At 66.5% G+C, this 23,248-nt stretch overlaps 1 protein-coding gene across 3 annotated transcripts; it reads right to left on the reverse strand.

Annotated features, from left to right (window-relative positions):
- Positions 1-253: 253 nt before the first annotated feature.
- CORO6 (coronin 6) lies at positions 254-22,998 on the reverse strand. Of its 3 annotated transcripts, none has more exons than XM_037880787.2 (11): positions 22,761-22,998; positions 19,006-19,205; positions 8,912-9,034; positions 7,012-7,141; positions 6,711-6,892; positions 5,761-5,880; positions 3,777-3,881; positions 2,852-2,997; positions 2,389-2,446; positions 1,159-1,389; positions 254-455 (listed from the first exon to the last, which is right to left on the reverse strand). In XM_037880787.2, the coding sequence occupies exons 2-11, from the start codon at positions 19,201-19,203 to the stop codon at positions 333-335; spliced, it is 1,416 nt and encodes a 471-aa protein (XP_037736715.1). In that variant the 5' UTR covers positions 19,204-19,205; positions 22,761-22,998; the 3' UTR covers positions 254-332. The 3 variants fall into 3 exon arrangements, with proteins under 3 accessions (XP_037736715.1, XP_037736716.1, XP_037736713.1); XM_037880788.2 differs by lacking the exon at positions 5,761-5,880 and adding an exon at positions 5,019-5,138 and having other exon boundaries at positions 22,761-22,923; XM_037880785.2 differs by having other exon boundaries at positions 1,159-1,385; positions 22,761-22,923.
- Positions 22,999-23,248: the final 250 nt, after the last annotated feature.

The raw sequence follows: 23,248 nt of genomic DNA on the forward strand, positions 1-23,248 counted from the left end.
GGCAGGAGGCTTCCCCACACGCGGAATCAGTGACAGCCAGGGAGGGAGAGGGGGGTCAGCGTCTCTCGCCAGCAGAGGCCCCAGGGAGCAGCCCCTAGAGCCGAGCAATCCACCGCCACCACCAGCTGGGTTCCTCTGCAGACTGCCCCTGGGGCCGGGGGCTGAGGCCTGCTGCAGGGGGGCCTGCCCGCAGCTCCGGGGCCAGGGTAAAGAACACGTCTCCCAGCTCCTCCTCTGGGGGGTTGGTTTTAATCCTTTAAATAAGGCTGGGTCCGCTGGGGGCCGGCGCCCTGCCCGCCCAGCCCGGCGTGGCGGCCATGGCACGGGGGCCGCTAGGCCGTGCCGTTGGTGAATTTGCAGAGTTTGTTCTCCAGGTCAGAGATGCGCTTCTCCTGCGCTTGTACGGTGTGTCGCAGGGATCGGATCTCCTCCAGCAGATCCTCCAGACTGGGCCGCTGCAAGGGGACGAGCAGGGGCAAGGGTCAGAGGTGGGGCCGCTGAGGGGACCCTGGTCCTTCTCTCCCACCCCCAGCCAGTTACCACAATCTCATCCTAATCTGAGCTGTGCAGATGGGCATCACGGCCCCTTCCCCAGGGCTCCGGAGCCGCCCGAGCCCCAAGCCGAGCTGCCAGGCCCATGGCAGTGCCCCCGTGGCTCCCCACTCCCGCAAGGAGGGTCCCAGAGAGGGGCCGTCACCAGGCGAAAGAAAAATTCCATGGCAAACCCCTGCCCATCCAGCTAAACAAGGCAAGAGTCAGCGGCTGTGTCGCATCCCACGCAGCACAGAAGAGACGCTCCTGGCCCTGCACCAGCCAGGGTGCAACTGCCCTGCTCGGTCCCTGGCAGGGCAGGAACCTGAGCCCCAGCCTTAAGCAGTGACTGCAGCAGCCAGCAGCTATAGTAGACTCTTATCCCCCTGCGTGGTTCAGATACTAGAGGGAAGCCAAGACCCCCCGCTGCCCTAGTGTGTGCCTGGCTCTGCAGCAGCAGAGTGCAAGGGACCCGGGCCAGGCCTGCCTTGCCCCTTCCCGCCCGAGCCAGGAGGGGTCAGAAGGAGCGTCCCTGGGGAAGGCTGGCAGCTGGGCACCTGCCTGCAGTCCCGGGTGAGCCTGGCGGGGGGTTGGCAGGCCCTAGGGCAGGGGCGCCCGGGCACTCACCGAGAAATTGGCGTCGCAGGAGGAGTGGCTGCGGCGCGGCCCCACGGGAGGTTTGTTGTCCAGGATGTTCTTCCTGGTGACCTTGAGCTCGCGGTTCTTGACAGGCGTGTAGCCATCCCGCAGCGAGATGAGGATGGGCGCCGCGTCCTTCCCCGCCAGCCACTCGGCCGCCTCCAGAGCTGGCTCGGGGCCGGGCGTGTCGGGGTACAGGTCGTCCTGGAACAGGTCTGACTGCGGGGAGCGGAGGGGCCCGGTGAGGGGCCGCGGCACGGAGCGCCCAGGTCTTGGGCTGCCTCCCCGCGCCCCCTCGACCCCGCCCCATGGCCTAGCGCCACAGCTACCCTGCCCTCCCCGCGCCCCATCTACCCTGCCCTCCCTGCGCCCCATCTACCCTGCCCCACAGCTACCCTGCCCTCCCTGCACCCAATCTACCCTACCCCACAGCTACCCTGCCCTCCCTGCACCCCATCTACCTTGCCCCACAGCTACCCTGCCCTCCCTGCGCCCCATCTACCCTGCCCCACAGCTACCCTGCCCTCCCCGTGCCCCCATCCCACGGCTACCCTGCCCTCCCTGCGCCCCATCTACCCTGCCCCACAGCTACCCTGCCCTCCCTGCGCCCCATCTACCCTGCCCCACAGCTACCCTGCCCTCCCTGCGCCCCATCTACCCTGCCCCACGGCCTAGCGCCACAGCTACCCTGCCCTCCCCGCGCCCCATCTACCCTGCCCTCCCTGCACCCCATCTACCCTGCCCCACAGCTACCCTGCCCTCCCCGTGCCCCCGTCCCACGGCTACCCTGCCCTCCCTGCGCCCCATCTACCCTGCCCCACGGCCTAGTGCCACAGTTACCCTGCCCTCCCCGCATCCCCTTGACCCGCCCCATAGCCTAGCGCCACAGCTACCCCACCCCTCCCTGCACCCCATCTACCCCGCCCCATAGCCTAGCGCCACATCTTCCCTGCCCCTCCCTGCGCCCCATCTACCCCGCCCCATAGCCTAGCGCCACATCTTCCCTGCCCCTCCCTGCGCCCCATCTACCCCGCCCCATAACCTAGCGCCACATCTTCCCTGCACCCCATCTACCCCGCCCCATAGCCTAGCTCCCCTCTACCCTGCCCCTTCCCCAGTCCAGGGCTCCAGGAGCCCCATGTCCCAGAAGTCCCGGCCACTAGGGCACAGCCCCCAGGGAAACAGGGGCTGGGGCCAGGGGGTTCCCCCAGGACTCACCTTCCGCGGCACTGTCATGACGATGGGCTCGCACTTCCGCTCGTGCAGCTTGAAGAACCTGGATAAATGGGGCCTGTGGTTACAGGCCTGGCCTGGACCCCCTCACCTTCCCATGGCCCAGCCCCCACTTCCTTGCAATGGCCTGGCCTCCCCTCCAGAACCCCCCAAGGCCCAGCCCCCTCCCCCATGGCAGGGAGCAGTGACTGGCCCTCCCACAGCAAGGCCCACCCCCCCACTCCCTCAAGTCTGTGCCATGGCCCAGCCCCCACCCCCGCCAGCAGGGCCCCTCGGGGTTATGGGCAGGGCATGGAGGCACCCCCAGGAGCTGAGGGCCCCCACGAGCTGCCATGGGCCCGTGGGAGGGATCCAAGGACTTGTGGGGCAGTAGCTACAGGGGTGTCTGGGCCCCGGCAGCCCCACATGCCATGGGGGCTAGGGCAAGCCGTGCCCGGCACCCCCTCACCTGGCAATCTCGCACTTGCTGACGTCCAGGCCCCGCTTGGGCATGAAGCCCATGCCGCGCTGCGGCTCCTTGCTGCTGTAGGTGCTCAGATAGTGCACGAAGGGCGCCTCGGCCGTGATCTCGAAGTAGCGGATGCTGCTGTCGCCCTGTGAGCGGGCACAGGCAGGGGCATCAGCGCTCGGAGAGGGGGCTCAGCCGCAGGGGAGGAAAAGGGACCCGATGGCGCCGGGGAGGGGTAATGCCCTGTGTGCTGGCAGGGCACTGGGTGCGGGATCTGCCCAGGGTACCCGCCCCGGCCACCGGGATCCCGCCTCCAACCCCCGGCCACTCAGGGCACCGGGATCCCGCCCCCAAGCCCCCCAACCCCCCCCGGCCACCGGGATCCTGCCCCCAACCCCCCCCCAGCCACTCAGGGCACCGGGATCCCGCCCCCAAGCCCCCCAACCCCCCCCGGCCACCGGGATCCCGCCCCCAACCCCCCTGGCCACTCAGGGCACCGGGATCCCGCCCCCAACCTCCCCGGCCATCGGGATCCCGCCCCCAACCCCCCGGGGCCACTCAGGGCACCGGGATCCCGCCCCCAACCCCCCGGGGCCACTCAGGGCACCGGGATCCCGCCCCAACCCCCGGCCACTCAGGGCACCGGGATCCTGCCCCCAAGCCCCCTGGCCACTCAGGGCACCGGGATCCCACCCCCAACCCCCCTGGCCATCGGGATCCCGCCCCCAACCCCCCCGGCCACTCAGGGCAACGGGATCTCACCCCCAACCCCCCCGCCATCGGGATCCCGCCCCCAACCCCCCCCGGCCACTCAGGGCACCGGGATCCCACCCCCAACCCCCCTCCCGGCCACCGGGATCCCGCCCCAACCCCCGGCCACTCAGGGCACCGGGCTGTGTCAGGGCCCACCCTGGCACAGTATTACCTTGCCGCACAGGTAGACGATGCTGGAGTCGGGGTCATAGAAGGGGAGCAGCACCCCATTGCTGGTGTCCATCTCCTGCAGCGCAATCGGCTCCTCGAAGTTCTTCTGCAGGGGAGGAGGGAGCGCGGGTGAGGGGGGGACAGGGCGGCCCAAGCTGGTTAGCCACGCACACGCACACACGTTAGTGCCCCAGGCCCAGGACAGGCCCACCCCCTTCGGGCCCCTGGCACCAAGCAGGGGACAGCTCTGACTCTTGGGGGCTGGCCCGGTTCTCCCTTCATCTCCCCCGAGCCATGAAAGAGGGCAGCCAGTGGGGCCAGCCAGCATTGGGGCCAGCCCGCTCTGCCCTCCCTGGCCTGCCTCTGCTATTCACCCTCCTGCCCCTCGGCCCTGCCCCACAGAGCTGTGTCCCAGTGCCCCCCTCCACAGCAGCAGGGCAGCCCAGTGCCCCACAGGACAGGCCCTGCCCTCCCTCCCCTGCCCCAGAGCATCTGTGCCCCGACCCCTGGCCTGACCAAGCCGTGTCTGCTCACCCGCCTCCCAGGAGCATCTGCCCCCCAGCCCACGCCTGGACAGTCGTGCCCCCACACTCCCAGCATGCACTGCAGTTCTAGCCCCCTCCACTCTCCCCCCCCATCCCATGCAAATTCACATCACTCCAAGCCCTGGGAACTTGGCATCATCCTGATGGGACAGCTGTGCCCCCACCGAGCCCATGACTTGAGGGCATGGTGCCCTGCTCCAAACGGATGCAGCCCGATGAGCATGGCTCCCTGGCACTCAGAGCAGCCCTGCTGCTGCCTGCCAAGGCCCCCGGGTTTGCGTCCCCCACCCCACAGCTCTGACCCCTGGCCTTTCGAAAGAGCTGGGCCTGTCCCGAGCAGAGCTGCCAGCTGCTGAAACCAATCTGCCGGGAGGGCTCAGTGTGGGGGTGGGACTGAGGGAGCCAGCCCCTCCCCCGGGAACCCCGCTGTGCTGCCCAGAAGGCCGCTGACAGGGGATGCAGGAACCTTACCCGTGGCAGGCTCTGAGCTGTGTCCACACTGAGTCCCAGGTGTGGCACTCACAGGGTTAATGACAAGCCCCCTCTGTCCTGCAGAGAACGGGCCTCATGCCCCCTCCTGCCCCGCGCAGAGGCCAGCTGCCATGGCTCTGGGCACTGCCCAAGGGGCAGCACAGGGCATGTGTGTGCGGGGCGATGATGCCCAAGTCCCGGACGAGCACCCCATGCAGCAGTGTTACCGGGTCCCACAAGCCCAGCTCCCGCTGACTCATGCGGGTAAAGCCCGTAGTAAAGATGTGTCCTTCCCGCGTGAAGACAGCCCGCATGGGCCTCATTCCTTCGTGGGGGGCAAACCTCTCCTGGGGAAGACAGGCAGCGTGTTACCGGGGGTGGGCCCAGCTCCGCTGCCCTTGGGACCGCAGCGCGGGGGCGAGAGAGAGCCGGGCGCGGTGCATGGGGAGCCCGCGCCCAGCGAGACCAGAGGCAGGCTGCGGTGCAGTGTCCAGCAGGGACAGCCCCCTTACCCCAGCCACTAGGGTGCGCTGTAGCAGAGCTGGCAAGGGAGTCGGCCCCGGCCACAGAAATAGAACCCAGGAGTCCAGAGTCCTAGCACCCTCTCCTCTGACCATTAGACCCCACTCCCCTGCTCTGAGCTCCCCTCTCATTCTAGCCCTCCCCAGCAATGCAGCATCTGGGGCTGTCCCTGCAGGGCCTGGCGCATTTGAAATGGGGCCAAGGCCCGGAGCGGGGTGCAGTTTCTAAGGCGCCGGGGAGCCCCCCAGGGGAGCTTGGGGCATTTCCTGTTCACACCAGCCAAGGCCTCCCTCTGTCACGCTGAGCAACGGGTCCCAGGCTCCGTGCCGAGCTGTCTCCACCACGCACAGACACTCGCTGGCAGAGCACCGGCTCGCTGCCCCGCCAGGCACGCTAGACAAGAGCGGCGGGCAAGGCCTGGGGCGCGCAGCAATCGCCTTCTCCTACCAGGTCCCAGAGCGCCAGCTGCCGCTCGCTCATCTTGCTGAAGCCTGTGGTGAAGATCTTGCCATCGGCCATGAAGATGGCTCTGATGGGGCGGGCGCCTTCATGCGGCTTGACTTTCTCCTGGCACCGGCGGTTAGAGGGTTACAACCAAAACACAGGCACACACCAAGCTGTTAGTCCGAGGTGAGCCCCCGCATGCAGTGAGCATGGCACGGCCCTCCCCCCACCCCCTCAGCCCAAATGGAGCAGACACTGAGCAAACCCCAGCCATGAGCTGGGCAGTGGGTCCTGCTGGGGTGGCAGGGCTGGATGGGCTCTAATCCCCACAGAGGGCACAGACAAGGCAGTGTCAGGGGGAGCTTTGCCACCTGGTCCTGCCCTCTACGACAAGAGGGGTCTCCGTGCTCTGCCTCTGGGCTGAGCCTGCCAGCTGTGGGCATCCATCCTGCCCCCTGCAAGTCATCAGCCAGTAGCAGCCGGGAGCTGGTGCCCTGTTCTTGAGCCCCAAGACCAGCCGGTCCAAGACGCCCTCGGCCACGGGGCTCAGGGCCGGTGCTCCGGCTGTGCAGGGCCTGGGTGCAATCATGCAGAGCCGGTGCCATGCACGGTTACAGGCGGGCACAGCTGGGCGTTAGCACTCAGCGCCGAGGGAGGGAGGGAGGGAGCTGTGGCAAGGCGTGGAGCCAGCCTGCTGGGACGTGGAGTAACCGCACGGCACAGCCATGCTCCCCTGGGGAGAGGGGCACTGCGGGGGGAAGCTCAGAGACACCAGGACAGCAGGCCGGCTCCAGCTCCCAGAGGAGAACACGTGGGGCGGGCAAGGAGGGGAGAGGCACAGGTTGCTCAGAGCGTGGGGCGCCCCACGGACACGGTGTTGCTCCTAGCAGCAGCAGCGTGCGAGGGGCCCGGCTCCATGCCCGCCCGGGGCCGGCCCGGCGCTGAGGACTCACCGCCACCACCTGCTGCTTGCGGGGGTCGATGATGCGCACGTGCTTGTCCTTGCAGGTGGTGACGAGCAGGCTGCCGGTGCGGTTCCAGCCCACGTTGTAGATGAGGTCGCCGTGCATGTCGTCCAGCGTCAGCAGCATCTCGCCCGTGCCCACGTTCCACAGGATCAGCAGGTTGTCTCCGCCTGGGGACGGGCGGGACGGGCGTCACTTGGGGGCTGCGCCCAGCCCGAGGGCTGCAGCCCAGCACCCTGGGGGCCACGCCCAGCCCGAGGGCTGCAGCCCGGCACCCTGGGGGCCTTACCTGCGCTGAGCAGCACGTTGCGAGCCGTGGGGTGCCACGAGATGATGCCCACTCTCTTGGAGTGCCCCTCCAGCGTGACGATGGACTCCGTGATGTTCCGCATGGGCACGTAGTCGGGGATCTGCCAGACCTGGGGGGCAGGGAGAGCGAGCGGCGGTGAGGCTGCCCTCTCCGGGGGGGTCAGAGCCAGACGCTAGTGCAGGGGGGGGCTCCCAGGGGCCTGCGGGGGTCAACGATGCTATGACATTTATGGGCTCAGGAGCTGTAAGCGGCTAAGAGCCCCAGAGCCAATTAACTTCTCCCTTAATCCTCTGGCATGTCACCCTGCCCCGGGCAGCCGTGGAGAGAGGGAACCATGCCTGAGGCTCTCCGGGCCCCCAAAGACACTGGCCTGGGGCCCCCACAACCTGCCCCTCGTCCTCCCCCTCCCTCCCTCGCTGTGAAAGGGAACAGGAGCACATGGGGTAGGAAACCAGGGACCGGCCTTGCTGCACACTGCAGGGGGGGCAGGCCCCCCAGGGATAGCCCTTCACTAGCATTGCCCTGGGGTGTTGGGACAACAAGGGCTGGATCCCAGCCTGGCCTGTCTGAGGAGCCCCTGGGTCTCCCATTTCCGGCTGCCCCTGCCACCCCCGTGCAACCAGACGCCCCCAGGAATGGCCGGCTGCACTGGGAGGGCTTCTGCCACCCCCACGGCTGCCTGCTAGAGACAAGGGGGAGCCACAGCCCCCCGAGCAGCGGGTGCTGCACTGGCCCCCCCCCGAATCTTCTCCCTGCCCCAACATGGCCTCCCATGTGGCTATTCTTAGGTGCTGAGTCAGGCAGGGAGCGCTGCGTCCCCCACACCGGCAGGCACCAGCCAGCCACGTGCCACCCGACTAAAAATAGCCCCCACACTTCCAGTGATTTCAAAAGGAACAGCGCTGAGCCGGAGCACTGCTCCCCCCAGCCACCTGGCCCCACTGCAGCCCCCCAGCCACCCTCGCTGCAGCCCCCCCAGCCACCTGGCTCCCAATGCAGCCCCCCAGCCCCCCTCGCTGCAGCCCCCCCAGCCACCTGGCCCCCATTGCAGCCCCCCAGCCCCCCCAGCCACCTGGCCCCACTGCAGTCCCCCAGCCCCCCTTGCCGCAGCCCCCCCAGCCACCTGGCCCCGTTGCAGCCCCCAGCCCTCCTCGCCGCAGCCCCCCCAGCCACCAGGCCCTCGCTGCAGCCCCCCCAGCCACCTGGCCCTTGCTGCAGCCCCTCCCAGCCCCCCTTGCTGCAGCCCCCCCTAGCCACCTGGCCCTCGCTGCAGCCCCCCAGCCCTCCTTGCTGCAGCCCCTGCCAGCCACCTGGCCCTTGCTGCAGGCCCCAGCCCTCCTTGCTGCAGCCCCCCCAGCCACCTGGCCCTCGCTGCAGGCCCCCAGCCCTCCTTGCTGCAGCCCCCCAGCCCTCCTTGCTGCAGCCCCCATCAGCCACCTGGCCCTCGCTGCAGCCCCCCAGCCCTCCTTGCTGTAGCCCCTCCCAGCCACCTGGCCCTTGCTGCAGACCCCCCAGCCACCTGGCCCCCAATGCATCCCCCCAGCCCCCCTTTCTGCAGCCCCCCCCAGCCACCTGGCCCCCAATGCAGCCCCCCAGCCCCCCTTTCTGCAGCCCCCCCCAGCCACCTGGCCCCCAGTGCAGCCCCCCAGCCCCCCTTTCTGCAGCCCCCCCCAGCCACCTGGCCCCCAGTGCAGCCCCCCCACGGCAGCAGCCTCACATGCACATTCCTGCAGCAACTCTCCAATGCATTCACCCCTCAGCCCCGGAACCAACCTTGTCACCCCCCACAGCACCCTCCCCTCCAGTACCGTCCCCGCAGCCCATGCTCCCCATTTCCCCCCAAGCCCCCCACCCCGTGAGAGGCCCTGAGCTCCCATACCATGACCGTGGTGTCCTCGGAGGCGCTGGCGATGACGTTGTCGTTGTGAGGGCACCAGTCGATGTCCAGCACGGGTGCCGTGTGCCCGGTCACCAGGGGATGGTTCTTATCCACGCGCCCTGTCTGGAACACACAGGCAGGGCAATGAGCTGGGGCCAGCTGGCAGCGCCCTGTGCCTCCCGCCCCTGCCCCACAGCCAGTGCCCCATCGCGCTCTGCCCCGCCCGTGAGGGGCACCGAGCTTCCTGGCCCCCCAACTGCCGGTACCTGGGGCCACGTCTATGGGGAGCCAGCGCTGGGCAGAGGGACCTGGCGGCAGGTGGGCAGAGCACAGCCTCCTCCCCATGCCAGGATACCGGCTGCAGTACCTTGGCCCCTCTCACCATGCCCTGGGCCCAGCTCCTGGACTCGCCGAGGGGAGAGGGGCTCCAGTGACTGAGCTGGGGGGTGTCAACACAGATCCCAGTGGGACAGGTGCCCACATCCCCACACGACTAGTGTCCTCGGCACTAACCACCCCCTCCCTGGTAGCGCCCGCAGCCTGAGTCTCCCTCTCCCCCAGGGCCAGGCAGAGCACGAGGAGGGCTCACCCCCGGGCAGGCTGAGACCGGCAGTGCCCTGCACCCCTCTGGCTTCCCTCCCGCAGTGCCCAGTTGACTCTAGACAAGTGCTGTCAGCAGGAGCGTCTGACACACACCCCAGGCCCTACCTCCCTGGGGAGCAGCTAGCGGGTGGTACGGGCACTGGGCAGAGACCACACTGGGAGGCAGGACTCCTGGGTCCCCTTCTCAGCCCCGCGCCCGCTCGCATGCAGGGACCGGGCAGAGCGTTGGGAGACGGCGATGGGCGCACGAGGGCGGGCGGGCTCTAATCCCGGGCCAGCCTCACCCCAGCGCCAGTCACCCCGTGGCAGGGGCAGGGCGGAGAGGGGACACAGGGCCCTGGAGAGGCGGGCAGCGGAGTGCCACTCTGCAGAGTCCAAATCGCTCCGGCCTAGGCAGAGTGAATGGATCCGGCCTGATTCGGCTCCAGCAGCTCTGACGTCACATGACCCCGAGAGCTTCGGCGGAGCTGCTCCCCGCCGTGCCAGCCGAGCGTGCGGGCAGGAGGGGGTGGGGTCAATTTGACACACACCCCCTGTGCCATCCTCTCTCAGGCTCTCTCCCACCAGGGCCTGGGGTGGGTGCAGGCGCCTAGCTGGGAGAGGCTCTCATGCATGCTCCAAAAAAGCCAAGGACCCCACCCCAGCTCCCCAGCGCCCCTCCTGCCAGCCAGCCAAGCTGCACTGGGTCAGTAACATCACCCTCTGCAGGGGGGAGGGGGAGATCCTGCAGGGCCCTCCCCTAGCATCTCCTATACACTCACCGACCCCCAATTCCCTCCCCCCCCGGCGCCGACCCCGGGCAGACCCAGGTTTGTCACTCAGAGCCAGCCCCATCTTGCCTGGCCACGGCTCCTTCTCAGCCCGCAGATCTCAGAGCGCTGCTTGAAGCAGCATCGCTCCCACTGCACAGAGGGGAAACTGAGGCACGAGGCAGGGGACGGGTCTTCCCCAAGGCCCTGCAGTGAGTCAGTAGCAGAGCTGGAAATGGAACCCAGAGGTCTGGACTGACAGTCCCCAGCAGGCCACACCTCCTCCCATGGAACAGCCCTACAGTGTCTTCTCCGGTCAGAGCGGGCGGGGGTTTGGACTCAGGACTCCTGGGTTCTAAGCCCAGCTCTGGCACCGACTCACCATGTCCTGTCCCCCCACTAAGCCTTAGGAAGGAGCCCCCCACAAGGAGGCTCTGACCTGCCTGCCCCTTCCTGTGCCCCCCCTCTGCTGTAGGGCACAGCCCCAGCCCCTCCCCTGGCCAGTGAGCTGCACACACCAGGGCAGCGCTGTCCAGCTGGAAACTCGAGCTGTGGAAAGAGTGACCCCGTGGTTTCCTGCTGTCCGCTCGATTGTTCCTGGTATGAGTCACACGTTATTGTGAGCACAGCCTCCCCGCGCCGGACAACTGCTCCAATCCATCTCTGCCCGGAGCCCGCCTGGCCACGGGCAGCCCGGCATGGGTGGGGGGAGCCCGGTCAAGGTCACGACCTGAGGGTGCTGGTGAATGGAATCCCCAATGCCCAGAAAGGCTGGTGAACACAGGAGGGGGCGGAGGGGAGTGGGCCCAGAAGCAGGGGACAGGCAGGTGGATGGGGCAGTGCTGGGGACCAGACAGGACGGAGTGAGAGAGGATGACGGCCAGAGCCCAGGAGCTGAGAGAAGCTTGTAGCCCGGGGAGGCGGGGGGCAGCGGGAGCAGGACAATGATCTTACCAGAGTAAAATATCCCAGAACTGCTGGGACAGACCCCGAAGCTCAGGGCCAGGGCAGGATTGGGCCCCATTCTATAGCCCCACTGCTTAGCCCGATGCCCACTCCCAGCAGTAGCCCACCCACCTGCCCCACTGACAGGCCCTGCTGCAGTCTGGCTGCCTCCAGCATTGCTCGAGGGCTAGCAGGAGCTTGGCGGGGGGCCCAAAGTCCTGCCCCACCTCTCTGCTCCTCCTCCTGTCTCCCAGCCAGGCTTCCGGCCTGCTCCCCCATGCCCCCCAGGAGGAAGGCAGCATGGGATGCACCTCCCCAGCCCTCTTGATTCACCGGCAGCTCCTGCCTGCTTGCTTGTGGTGCCCGAACCGGGGCTGGCTACGAGAGCCATGGAGCTTTTGGACCCTGGGCCGGGAGGCGGAGGCCCCCCCCACCCCCCCAGGGCAGGTCACACACACCTCCCTCTACAGCTGCAGAACAAGCCAGTCCCCAGAGCCCTGATGGATTCCCTGAGCAGCCCACACCCAGCCCTCCTGCCGCTACCCACTCCAGCGCCCATTCACGCCCCCGGGGCAGCATGCCCTGCCGGGGCCAGTCACTCTCCAACGGCCGAGTCTGCAGCCAGAGGTGCGGGGCCCGAGCCCACCGGCGAGGCACGAGGGGTTCGGAGTGGCTGGCTGGGAAAGGGCACCGTGCTCTTGGAGGGGGCCTACAGGCGCCCCACAGCATGGCAGCTCCTGCCCGCTGGCTCCTCAAGAGCTGCCCCATGTGCTGTGGGGAGGCGGGGGGTTCCCTCACTAACAAACCCTGCTTGCGGCAACTGCTGCCTGAAAGGAGCTGCCCTCGGGCAGCGTGGCCAGGCTGTCCCCAGCAACAGAGGAGCCTGGTGCCCGGCTGCTAACTCCCCTCTGCCTGCGAGCTCATGCCACAGGGGTGAGGGTAGAACCCACCCACGCCCCGCGTACAGAAAACCCCACAGCCAGGCTCTGCTGTGGGCCCCTAACGAGCCCCACGCACGGCACGTCAACCCGGCCCAGCCCTGCCAGCGTGGGGCTGCTGTGCGGAGCCAGCGGGCTGGGAGCTGGGCTGTGCTCTCCCGGCCATGGCCCCACAGCCCCAGGCCCCCGGGACAGGGTCCAGGCGTCACCAAGTTTCCTGAGCCTGCCCAGCTCCCTGCCCGGCCGGCTGCCCCGTGCCAGCGCTCGGGGGAGGCCGGGCAGGACGGCCGGAGAAGCGGGCAGCCCGCAATGGGGACTCAGACCAACCCAGCTCCGTCGCCATGGCGACGCGCGAGGATGCTCCCAGCTCCAGGCCCGAGACTGCAACAAAGGCCTGGCAGCTGCTCCCGCGTGCCGGCCTGGGGGAGGGGCTGGCAGATGCCCCCCAAACCCGGCACCGCCCCCAGCCAGGCCAGCTGGACTCACGAGCCCGGCTGCCATGCAGAGGGGGAACTCACTGTGACGATGTGAAGCAGCAGGGAGGGGGGAGTGTTGCCCTGGGAATGTGCCCTGGGGACGGGAGACCTGAGAGCCTGTCACCTGAGCCAGGAGGGGGAGGGGGAGGTAACACCTCTGCCCAGGAATGTGGACAGAGGCTGCAGGAGGGAACCTGCTGGGTGGGTTTAGTTTTCAGTTTGGGGCTGGGAGGAGGAACACAGGGAACCCCAGGGCTGGGGTCTAAGCTCCCTGCTCCCCCAGAAGGACTTCACTGAGGGGTCCTGGGTGTACCCACAAGCTCTGTTTTGGACTGTGTTCCTGTTGTCCAATAAACCTTCTGTTTTACTGGCTGGCTGAGAGTCTCAGTGAATCCCAGGAAGAGGGGTGCAGGGCCTGGACTCCCCCACACTCCGTGACAACTGGTGGCAGCGGTGGGATCTACTGCACCCCGTGAACGGCGCTTCCTGCAGTAAGTGACTGGGGAACAGTAAAACGAAGGGGGATTGACGGGGACCAGGTGTGCTGAAGATTCAGAGAGAGACGGTTCCAGGGGGCGGTTAACCCCTGGGAGTGTGTGACCAGAGAGAAGGACTTTTGCAGTAACAGGGTCCCCCGGGGGATTGCAGCAAGCGGTCCCAGGGGCGGAGGAGTCTGCAGCTCGACCCTGGCAAAGAGGTGGTGACCTCAAGAAGGACTGGCACACGAGGGGTTTTTCCTGGAAACCGTGGAAAGCTGCCCGGCCTGCGAGTGGCCAGCAGGGAGATGTACGCTAAACGCCTTAAGAGCGACCTGGTGGAGCTGTGCAGGCAGAGGGGGCTGCGCATTGGGAGGTCCACCAAGGAACAGCTGATTGCCCAGTTGGAAGAGAGGGATCGCTTGGACGACCCGATCCCTGTCCCTGAGGGAAGCCGCCCGGGGGATGCAGCGTGGGCCCTGGGGCCTGACCAGGCTGGGAGGGGTCAGACTGCTGCCCAGGACACCCCGAGACCCTTCCTACCTATGCCTGGGGGAGGGGTTGGGGGAAGCCCAGCGAATACTGAGGGCACCCTGACCCCAGCAGCCAGCAGGGGATCCTCCCGGCGGAGCTCCCCATCCCTGGAGCGGATGCGGCTGGAATGGGAGAGGGAGAGGAAAATGAGGGAGCTGGAGGATCATGAAAAACAACGTCAACATGAGGAGAAACAACGTCAACATGAGCAGGAGGAGAAGGAGAGGGAGCGTCAGGAGAAGGAGAGGGAGCGTCAGGAGAAGGAGAGGGAGCGTCAGGAGAAGGAGAAACAACGTCAACATGAGCAGGAGGAGAAGGAGAAACAACGTCAACATGAGCAGGAGGAGAAAGAGAGGGAGCGTCAGGAGAAGGAGAAACAAAGACAGCATGAACTGGAGCTGGCCAGGCTGAGGAGCAGTGGGGCCCCGGCTGCGGTGAGTGAGGGGGGACCCAAGACTGCAAGGGGCTTTGATAAGTGCCTCCTGGCCCAGCGGAAGGAGGGGGAGGACATAGATAGCTTCCTGACGGCCTTTGAGAATGCCTGCGAGATGCACAGGGTTGACCCTGCAGACAGGCTCCAGTTCCTCACCCCCTTACTGGACCCCAAAGCCGTGGAGGTGTACAGCCGGATGACAGGGGCAGAGGCAGGGGACTATGAACTGTTCAAACAGGCCCTGCTCCGTGAGTTTGGGCTGACCCCCGAGATGTACCGGAGAAGGTTCCGGAGTCAGCGTAAAACGCCTGAGGCCACCTACCTACAACTGGTCAACAGGATGCAGGGATATGCCCGCAAGTGGACAGCGGGGGCCCAAACTAAAGAGGACCTGCTTGACCTAATCGTACTGGAGCAACTGTATGAACAGTGCCCTTCCGACCTGAGGCTGTGGCTGGTGGACAAAAAGCTCGTGAACCCCCAGCACGCAGGGCAGCTGGCCGACGAGTTTGTGAACAGTCGGTCAGGGGGTAGCAGGGAGGAGTCCCAAAAGAACAGGCCCCCCCCGATGCAGAGAGAGAGTCACCATGGGGCCTCCCAGCGGGGAAATAGGGAGAACCCCCTCCAAAGGGGAGCGCCTGGTGTCGGGCCCCTCCGACCCGCTCGAGGGGACCAACGTGACCTGAGCTGCTATCACTGTGGCCAGAGAGGCCACGTACGGGCCCAGTGCCCCGGGCTCAGGGATAAACTGAGCAGACCCAACCTACCCAGGGTTAACTGGGTAGGGACTCAGCTGGACGAGGGGCAGACGACCCAGGAAAGGGGGGCTACCAGTTTACCACCTGCTCAGGAGGGAAGAGTACCCCCAGCCAGCCCCGCCAGAGGGCTGGATGCTCCGGACTCAGGGTGCTCGGTTTACAGGGTGGGCGTGGGGCTGTCCCTCCGGAGAGAGTGCCTTGTTCCCCTGGAGGTGGATGGGAGGAAGGTCAATGGATACTGGGATACGGGGGCGGAGGTGACGCTGGCCCGGCCCGAGGTGGTGGCCCCAGATCGGGTGGTGCCCAACACCTACCTGACCCTGACGGGGGTGGGTGGGACCCCATTTAAGGTGCCCGTGGCAAGAGTACACCTGAAATGGGGGGCCAAGGAGGGCCCCAAGGATGTGGGGGTACACCACCATTTGCCCACTGAAGTTTTGATGGGGGGAGACCTAGAGGACTGGCCAAGCGACCCCCAGACCGCTCTGGTTGTGACCCGTAGCCAGAGCCGGCGAGGGGCACTGCGACCTGACCCTGGGGAGGGTACCACACCGGAGGCTCAAGACCCTACTCGGGTGGGGAGGGGGCGCCAAGGGGCACGGCTCAGAGAGGCTGAGGCCTTAGACCTGACCACTGAGGGGGAACTGGGCCCCATCCCTTCCCCAACCGCTGAGTTCCAGGCCGAGTTGAGGAAAGATCCCTCCTTGCGGAAGCTCAGGGACCTGGCCGACCTCAGGGTGGTACAGACCATGAGGAGAGGCTGCCAGGAGAGGTTCCTGTGGGAGAAGGGGTTCCTGTACCGAGAATGGGCTCCCCCAGGGGAAGGGGAGTCCTGTGGGATCAGGAGGCAGCTGGTGGTCCCCCAGAAGTATCGCCGCAAGCTCCTGTACCTGGCCCATGACATCCCCCTCGCAGGGCACCAGGGAATCCGGCGCACCCGGCAGAGGTTGCTACAGAACTTTTACTGGCCCGGGGTCTTTACCACGGTCCGGCAGTATTGCCGATCCTGTGACCCCTGTCAGAGGGTGGGGAAGGCCCGGGACAAGGGGAAAGCGGCCTTGAGACCTTTGCCCATCATAGAGGAGCCTTTCCAGAAGGTGGCCATGGACATCGTGGGGCCTCTCAGCAAGACGACCCGGTCGGGGAAGAAATACATTCTGGTGGTGGTAGATTTCGCCACCCGCTACCCCGAGGCAGTGCCCTTAGCTTCCATTGAAGCGGACTCCGTGGCAGATGCGCTCCTGACCATTTTCAGCCGAGTGGGGTTCCCCAGGGAAGTCTTGACAGACCAAGGCTCCAACTTCATGTCGGCCCTGCTCCGGTGCTTGTGGGAGAAATGTGGGGTCCGGCACGACTGGGCCTCAGCGTATCACCCCCAGTCCAATGGGCTGGTGGAGAGGTTTAACGGGACGCTAAAGATGATGCTGAAAACCTTTATGAACCAGCACCCGCAGGATTGGGACAAGTACTTACCTCACCTGCTGTTCGCGTACAGGGAGGTGCCCCAGGAGTCTACCGGATTTTCACCTTTCGAACTGTTATATGGACGGAGGGTGAGGGGCCCCCTGGACCTGATGAGAGACGAGTGGGAGGGGAAGGCCACTCCCGATGGAGAGTCAGTGGTGGAGTATGTCCTGATCTTCCGAGAGAGACTGGCTGAACTCATGGGCCTGGCCAGGGAGAATCTGGCCAGAGCCCAGAGGAAGCAGAAGGTCTGGTATGACCGCACGGCGCGGGCCCGTGCCTACGCCACCGGGGATCTGGTGATGGTTCTCATCCCCGTGAGAAAGAACAAACTACAGGCTGCCTGGGAGGGCCCTTTCAAGGTCGTCAAGCAGCTCAATGAGGTAAACTATGTGGTGGAGCTGTCTAACCGGGCGCACCACCGCCGGGTGTACCATGTGAATATGATGAAGCCATATTATGCCAGGGGGAATGTGGTGTTAGCTGTGTGTGGACATTGGGAGGAGCAGGGAGATGACCCTTTAGTAGATCTATTCCCTGGGACCAGAGCTGGTTCCCCCCTGGAAACAATTCCCCTCTCGGATCAGCTCACCCCTGCCCAGCAAGCTGAGGTCAGGGGGGTGCTGCATCCGTACCGACAGCTGTTTTCCAACCAGCCTGGACGCACTAATCTGACTGTCCACCGGGTGCAGACAGGGTCGCACCCGCCGATAAGATGCTCCCCCTTCCGAGTCACCGGGAAAACTGCTCAGGACCTGGAAAGAGAGGTCCGGGACATGCTGGCTTTGGGGGTGATCCAGCCATCGGCCAGCCCTTGGGCCTCGCCGGTGGTGCTGGTCCCCAAAAAGGATGGGTCGGTCCGGTTCTGTGTGGACTATCGGAAGCTCAATGCCATCACTGTATCTGATGCCTACCCCATGCCCAGGCCGGACGAGCTCCTAGACAAGCTGGGAGGAGCTCGGTACCTTACCACCATGGACCTTACAAAGGGCTACTGGCAAGTGCCGCTGGATGCAGATGCCCGGCTGAAATCGGCCTTTATCACCCCTCTGGGGCTCTATGAGTTCCTGACCCTGCCTTTCGGCCTCAAGGGAGCGCCGGCCACCTTCCAGCGCCTGGTGGACCAGCTCCTGAGGGGGATGGAGAGTTTTGCCGTGGCGTATATTGACGACATCTGTGTCTTTAGCCAGACCTGGGAGGACCACGTGTCCCAGGTTAGACAAGTGCTGGACCGACTCCAGGGGGCTGGGCTGACTGTCAAAGCGGAGAAGTGCAAGGTGGGGATGGCTGAAGTATCTTACCTGGGCCATCGGGTGGGGAGCGGCCGCCTAAAGCCGGAACCGGCCAAGGTGGAGGTGATCAGAGACTGGCCCGCTCCCCACACCAAAAAGCAGGTCCAAGCCTTTATTGGGATGGCAGGATACTACCGAAGATTTGTGCCCCACTTTAGCGCCATAGCGACCCCCATCACGGAGCTATGCAAGAAGGGGAAGCCAGACAAGGTGGTCTGGACCGAGCAGTGCCAGGAGGCTTTCCGGGCGCTGAAGGAGGCTCTGGTCAGTGGCCCAGTTCTGGCAAACCCAGACTTTGACAAGCCCTTTGTGGTGTTCACCGACGCCTCCGACACGGGACTGGGGGCGGTGTTAATGCAGGAGGATGAAAAGGGGGAGAGACACCCCATCGTGTACCTGAGCAAGAAGTTGCTACCCCGGGAGCAACACTATGCGGCCATCGAGAAGGAGTGCCTGGCCATGGTGTGGGCCCTCAAGAAACTAGAGCCCTATCTCTTCGGGCGACACTTCACCGTCTACACCGACCACTCTCCCCTGACCTGGCTGCACCAGATGAAAGGAGCCAACGCCAAACTCCTGAGATGGAGCCTGCTCCTGCAGGATTACGACATGGACGTGGTCCATGTGAAGGGAAGTGCCAACCTGATAGCGGATGCGCTGTCCCGGAGAGGGGGCCCCGAACTTCCCCAGGTCACTGGTCACAGTGACCCCGCTCAGTTCAGTCTCGAAGGGGGGAGAGATGTGACGATGTGAAGCAGCAGGGAGGGGGGAGTGTTGCCCTGGGAATGTGCCCTGGGGACGGGAGACCTGAGAGCCTGTCACCTGAGCCAGGAGGGGGAGGGGGAGGTAACACCTCTGCCCAGGAATGTGGACAGAGGCTGCAGGAGGGAACCTGCTGGGTGGGTTTAGTTTTCAGTTTGGGGCTGGGAGGAGGAACACAGGGAACCCCAGGGCTGGGGTCTAAGCTCCCTGCTCCCCCAGAAGGACTTCACTGAGGGGTCCTGGGTGTACCCACAAGCTCTGTTTTGGACTGTGTTCCTGTTGTCCAATAAACCTTCTGTTTTACTGGCTGGCTGAGAGTCTCAGTGAATCCCAGGAAGAGGGGTGCAGGGCCTGGACTCCCCCACACTCCGTGACACTCACCGCTCCCTTCTCCCTGCCCTGCCCCTGCTGCTTGGCTCTGCCAGCCAGGGGCCACCACACAGGCTGGGGCTTTGCACAGGAAACACGTCCCGTTTGGGGCAGCCCCCCCGCACCTGCCCCCCATGGGCCCTGGCGGCTGCCGTGCCCCTCCCCCCAGCAGCCCGGAGCATTACACAGCACCCAGCCTTCTCCACCAGCGCCCCACTGCGGGGAGCCCAGCAAGCCGGCGGGCGAGCCCATCCCCTGCCCACTCCTGGCCTGGCCACGCCAGCCACTCACTCACCTTGGCCAAGGGCAGCACCATGAAGGCCCCTCCGCCGCCGGACTCCACGATGATGGCCACGAACTTGGGGTTGACAGCGCAGAAGGAGCTGTCCCACGTCACCTTGGACACCCGGATGTCCTCGTACATCTGGTCGGCCTTCACCGGCTGCCCGAAGACGTGCCGGAACTTACTCTGGCGCACCACCCTGCGGCTCATGGCTGGCGGGAGATGGGGGGATCAGCAAGGGAGCAGGCCCCCAGCACCATCACTCCCCCCCCTGCCTGGCCTCCCCAGCCATCCACCGGCCTCGAGTCCCCAGGACACAGCAGGCCCCTGCGGGCTCCAGCCCAGCAGAGCTGTGCGGGAGCCCAGGGCCGGACTAGCAGGGGAGCTGGTTTGGGGCCCATGCGAGGAGCTCTCTCTGAATGTGGATTCCAACCTCTCCCTTCCCCAGGCAGCTCAGAGGGTCTGGCTGGTGACAGCAAGTGAGCGGGGTGAAGAGGCTGCTTGCTGTCTGTGCCCCATGCCAGGGCCCACCCCACAGAGCAGGTGCTGGGAGGCAGCCTGCAGCAGGGAGTTCCCAAAGTGCCAGCCCCCCATCCCAGCTGCAGCAGGAGCTCTGCGAGCACCCTTAGCTGCAGCACCGCGCCTCCTTTAGAAGAGCAGCAGAGGCAAGACCTGGAACTGAGAGAGATGCTGGGGAGCCAGGCAAAAGGGAGCAGGGAGCATCCCTCCTCAGGCTTGCGGAGCTCTGCTTCCCGACCCCATCCTCTCTCCTGGGACAGAGCGGAGGGACGGAGCCCAGCCCAGAGAGCAGGTGCAGCCCCATGGGCCTACAGGGCTCTGGATCCCTACTGCCCTGGGTCAGCCCATCGCCCCCATGGTCCCACGGCCACTGCCCTGACCATACCCCAGTCCTGGTCAGGCAATTCCATTCAGACTCCCTACCACCAGGCCCCCCACAGCCTGTTGGATCAGAGATTTTGCCTCACTTCCTTCCTCAAACTGCTGGCAGCATTGCTGTGTAGGCATTAAACAGCCACCACATTAGCCTTCAGAGGTGGCTGCATGTGCGTGGTGGGTAGATGGTTTCCCACCCCAAGAGTTCTCGTCCGGAAAGCCCAGGGACATGGCCGGGGGGGCCTCCCTTGTCTGGGTGGGTGCAGCCGCAGAGCATCACCGCCATCCTGGCAATTGTGAAAGTGACAATGCTGCCCCCCCAAGCCATTCCCCGGGGGTCCCCAACGCTGCCCCCTGGTGGGAAGCGTCAGCAGCACCGTGGTGTTGGAAGGCACCTGTGGCTCGGGGCGACAGCACGTCTCCTCAGCAACACCAGCTGCTGCAAGCGCATGGTCGTGCGCTCTGCGCTGGCCTCCTCGGGGCTGGAGCACCCACAGAAACAAAGTACTGGGTGCTCAGCACCCACCAGCCGGACTTGGGGGAGGGCGGAGAGCAGCGAGTGGGTGAGGGCCTCGGGGAGGGGAAGGAGTGAGGGCAGGACTGAGGGGGAGGGAAGAGGTGGAACGAGGGTGGGGCCTTGGAGGAAGGGGTGGAGTGGGGGCAGGGCCTCAGGGTGGAGCACCCGTGGGGAAAAGTAGAGGTCGGCCCCCATGGCTGGCCTCCCATAGAAGAGAGTCAAGGGGTCTCGGGCCCGATCTTCGAGGCACTCCGCGGCCTGGGCTCAGCGTACCTAGAAGGGTCTACGGCTCCGGGCTGGGCACCGAGGTCCGTAACTCCAGCCCTCGGGCCTGTGGAACTTTCCACCACCGGGGCAGAGCCCGGCTGGGCAGCAAACAGAGCGTCCTGCGGGGCCGGTCCCAGACCGCGGAACAACCCCACAGGAACTCAGGGCCACCCCAAACCTCCCCAGGGGCCCTGCTCCCACCGGCCTTCTCCGACACAAACCCAGAGCAGGGGGGCCGTACGGGAAGGAAGGAACAGGCTGCTCCGCCGCTCACACAGCTCTCTCCCTGGGGAGAAGAGAAAGAAGGAACCACGGGCTGTCGCTGGACAGCGCTCGGACACTGTGGTGATGAGGGTGAGCCCTGCAGAGCAGGGCAGGGGACACCTGAGATATGCAGTGGCCTGGGGCTACAGGGGCCACTGGCCCCCATGGTGGGGGGCTGAAAGGGCTGGGAAGGTGGCCACTCGCCTGTAAGCTGTCTGGGCTGTGTTCGTACGGCGCCTGCCACAGGCGGGCTCCGGGTGCGACCGCCACGTAACCAAACACAACAGGGCGGAAGACGGTACAAAGCAGGGGGAGGGCAGCCTAAGGGGTGGTCTTTCTGCGTGAGTCTGCCTTGGCACGCCAGCATGCTCGCCCGCCTGGCCCTCCTCATGGCCTGCCATGGCTTTGCCAGGCCTGGCTGCTTAGCCACATCCCATCCCCGAGGGAAGGAGGGAACCAGGATTCCCTGGAAGCCATCTGCTGCCAGGCTGTTGCTGGGCTCCATGGGAAGCTGGCATACCCAGCCCAGCATGGCCCCACACGGGGCAGTGTCCATCCACCTGCCCCTCTGAACGCTGCTTCCTCTGGGGGGCTGATGTTCTCCGCCAAGGCTAATCCATGCAGCAGGCCGACCCCTGGGCTAGGGGCAGCCATGAAATCGGACATTGCTCTCAGCCCCTGGCCTGTCACACTGTGCTGGGGCTCTCTGCCTGGCCCCCTTCCCATCCCCTGCACTCCACTCAGCGCCCAGAGGAATAAACCTCCCAGGGCCGCTGAGCCACCTTAGACCAGATAACGAACACTCAGCCTTCCGCAAGCTCCTAGTGCCAGCGCGTTGCCCCACGTCACCCCCACTTCTCAGGTGGGGAAACTGAGGCAAGGGAAGGGACGCGACTGGCCCAAGGTCACCCATCAGGCCAGGAATTAAACCCAGGTGCCAGCTGCACGTGCCCTTTGGCCCGGCGGTTCATTCATTCTCCTGTCAGCAGTGGGGCGAGTGGCCTGCACAGGCCTGGGCCAGGGGGAATCACGCCCATCTTTACCCCAGGCTCAGCCCCCCTAGGCTGAAGGGGCACCTCACCCGACGCAAGGCTGGGGCTGCAGAGCTGGGGGGGGCTCTGCTCTGCCCCCCCCAGTGCAGCGTGCGGGACTCTGGGGTCACCCCCAGCTCCCAGCCCAGCCAGCCTCCCTCCCTCCGCACTGAGCACAGGACCCAAGGGCCACACTGGCCGCACTGGCACCCGGGGGACATCCCACAGACACCGCTGGGGGGGGGGCACAGTCCCAGCACCAGCCACCCCCCCGCCAGCCCTGACCCCCTGCACACGCCCCTGCGCACACAGCAGCTCCTGCGTCCGCCCCCGCGGGGCCAGGCAGGATGGGGGGGCACGTCGGTGATTATCTGCCCTGCTCCCAATTCAGTCCCGACGGCAAAGCCCCGCCTGCCCCCAGGAAAGGGGCCCTGGGCAGCTCCACAGCCCGGGGTCCCGCGCCCTCCCCGCGCCCCGGGGACCCTCTGCGGGCCCCGCTCAGCCCGGACGCCGCAGCAGCTGGAGGAGGAGACGCTGCGGCGGGGGACGAGCCAGGGTCACTGTCCTAATATAGACACGTCTCCGCCAGCCCGGGCCTGCGGGGGGGGGGGGCCCGGACCGTCCGCACGGGGACGCCGCGAGCCGAGCCGAGCCGAGCCGGGCCGGGCCGGGCCGAGCCGAGCCGAGCCGGGCCCCCCCACCCAGCCGGGCTGCCCGGTACCGGCAGGCAGCCCCCCAGCCCAGCAGCAGCTGCCCGGCCCCATGGGGCGGGCGCGGGCCGGGGCCCCTCTCACCTGCTCCGGGGCGGCGCGGTGCGGGGCGCTGCGGGGCGAGCTCGGCTGCAGCCCGCCGGGGCGGCTCGTCTCGGGCTCCGGGCGGAAATGGACGAAGCGCTTCGTGCGGCTCCAGCCGGCCCAGCCCGCGGCAGCTGCTGCCAGCCACGTGCGGCCGGGCTCGGGGAGCCGACAGCTGCGGGGCCGGCGCGGGGGGGCCGGGCAGAGCCCCGGCGGGGAGGGGCCGGCTGGGCACCAGCTGCTGGCCCAGGGAAAGGGCTGCTCCCCCCCAGCTCCCCCACCGAGCCCCAGGGAAAGGGCTCCCCCCTCCGAACCCCTCCCCAGCCCCAGGGAAAGGGCTCCCCACAGCTCCCCCACCGAGCCCCAGGGAAAGGGCTCCCCCCTCCGGCTCCCCCCCCGAACCCCTCCCCAGCCCCAGGGAAAGGGCTCCCCACAGCTCCCCCACCGAGCCCCAGGGAAAGGGCTGCCCCCCGGATCTGCCCTCCAGC

Source organism: Chelonia mydas, chromosome 17, assembly GCF_015237465.2.
Source record: "Chelonia mydas isolate rCheMyd1 chromosome 17, rCheMyd1.pri.v2, whole genome shotgun sequence".
Classification (NCBI taxonomy): domain Eukaryota; kingdom Metazoa; phylum Chordata; order Testudines; family Cheloniidae; genus Chelonia; species Chelonia mydas.

What these genes read in the sequence shown, in the direction of transcription:
- CORO6 (XM_037880785.2), bottom strand. Translation starts at nt 19,203, where the DNA reads ATGAGCCGCAGGGTGGTGCGCCAGAGTAAGTTCCGGCACGTCTTCGGG. An exon ending in GCAAGCAGCAGGTGGTGGCG is followed by an intron (nt 5,881 to 6,710) that starts GTGAGTCCTCAG and finishes CGCCGGTGCCAG; the next exon opens with GAGAAAGTCAAGCCGCATGA. An exon ending in AGCTGGCGCTCTGGGACCTG is followed by an intron (nt 3,882 to 5,760) that starts GTAGGAGAAGGC and finishes CCTCCCCTGCAG; the next exon opens with AAGAACTTCGAGGAGCCGAT.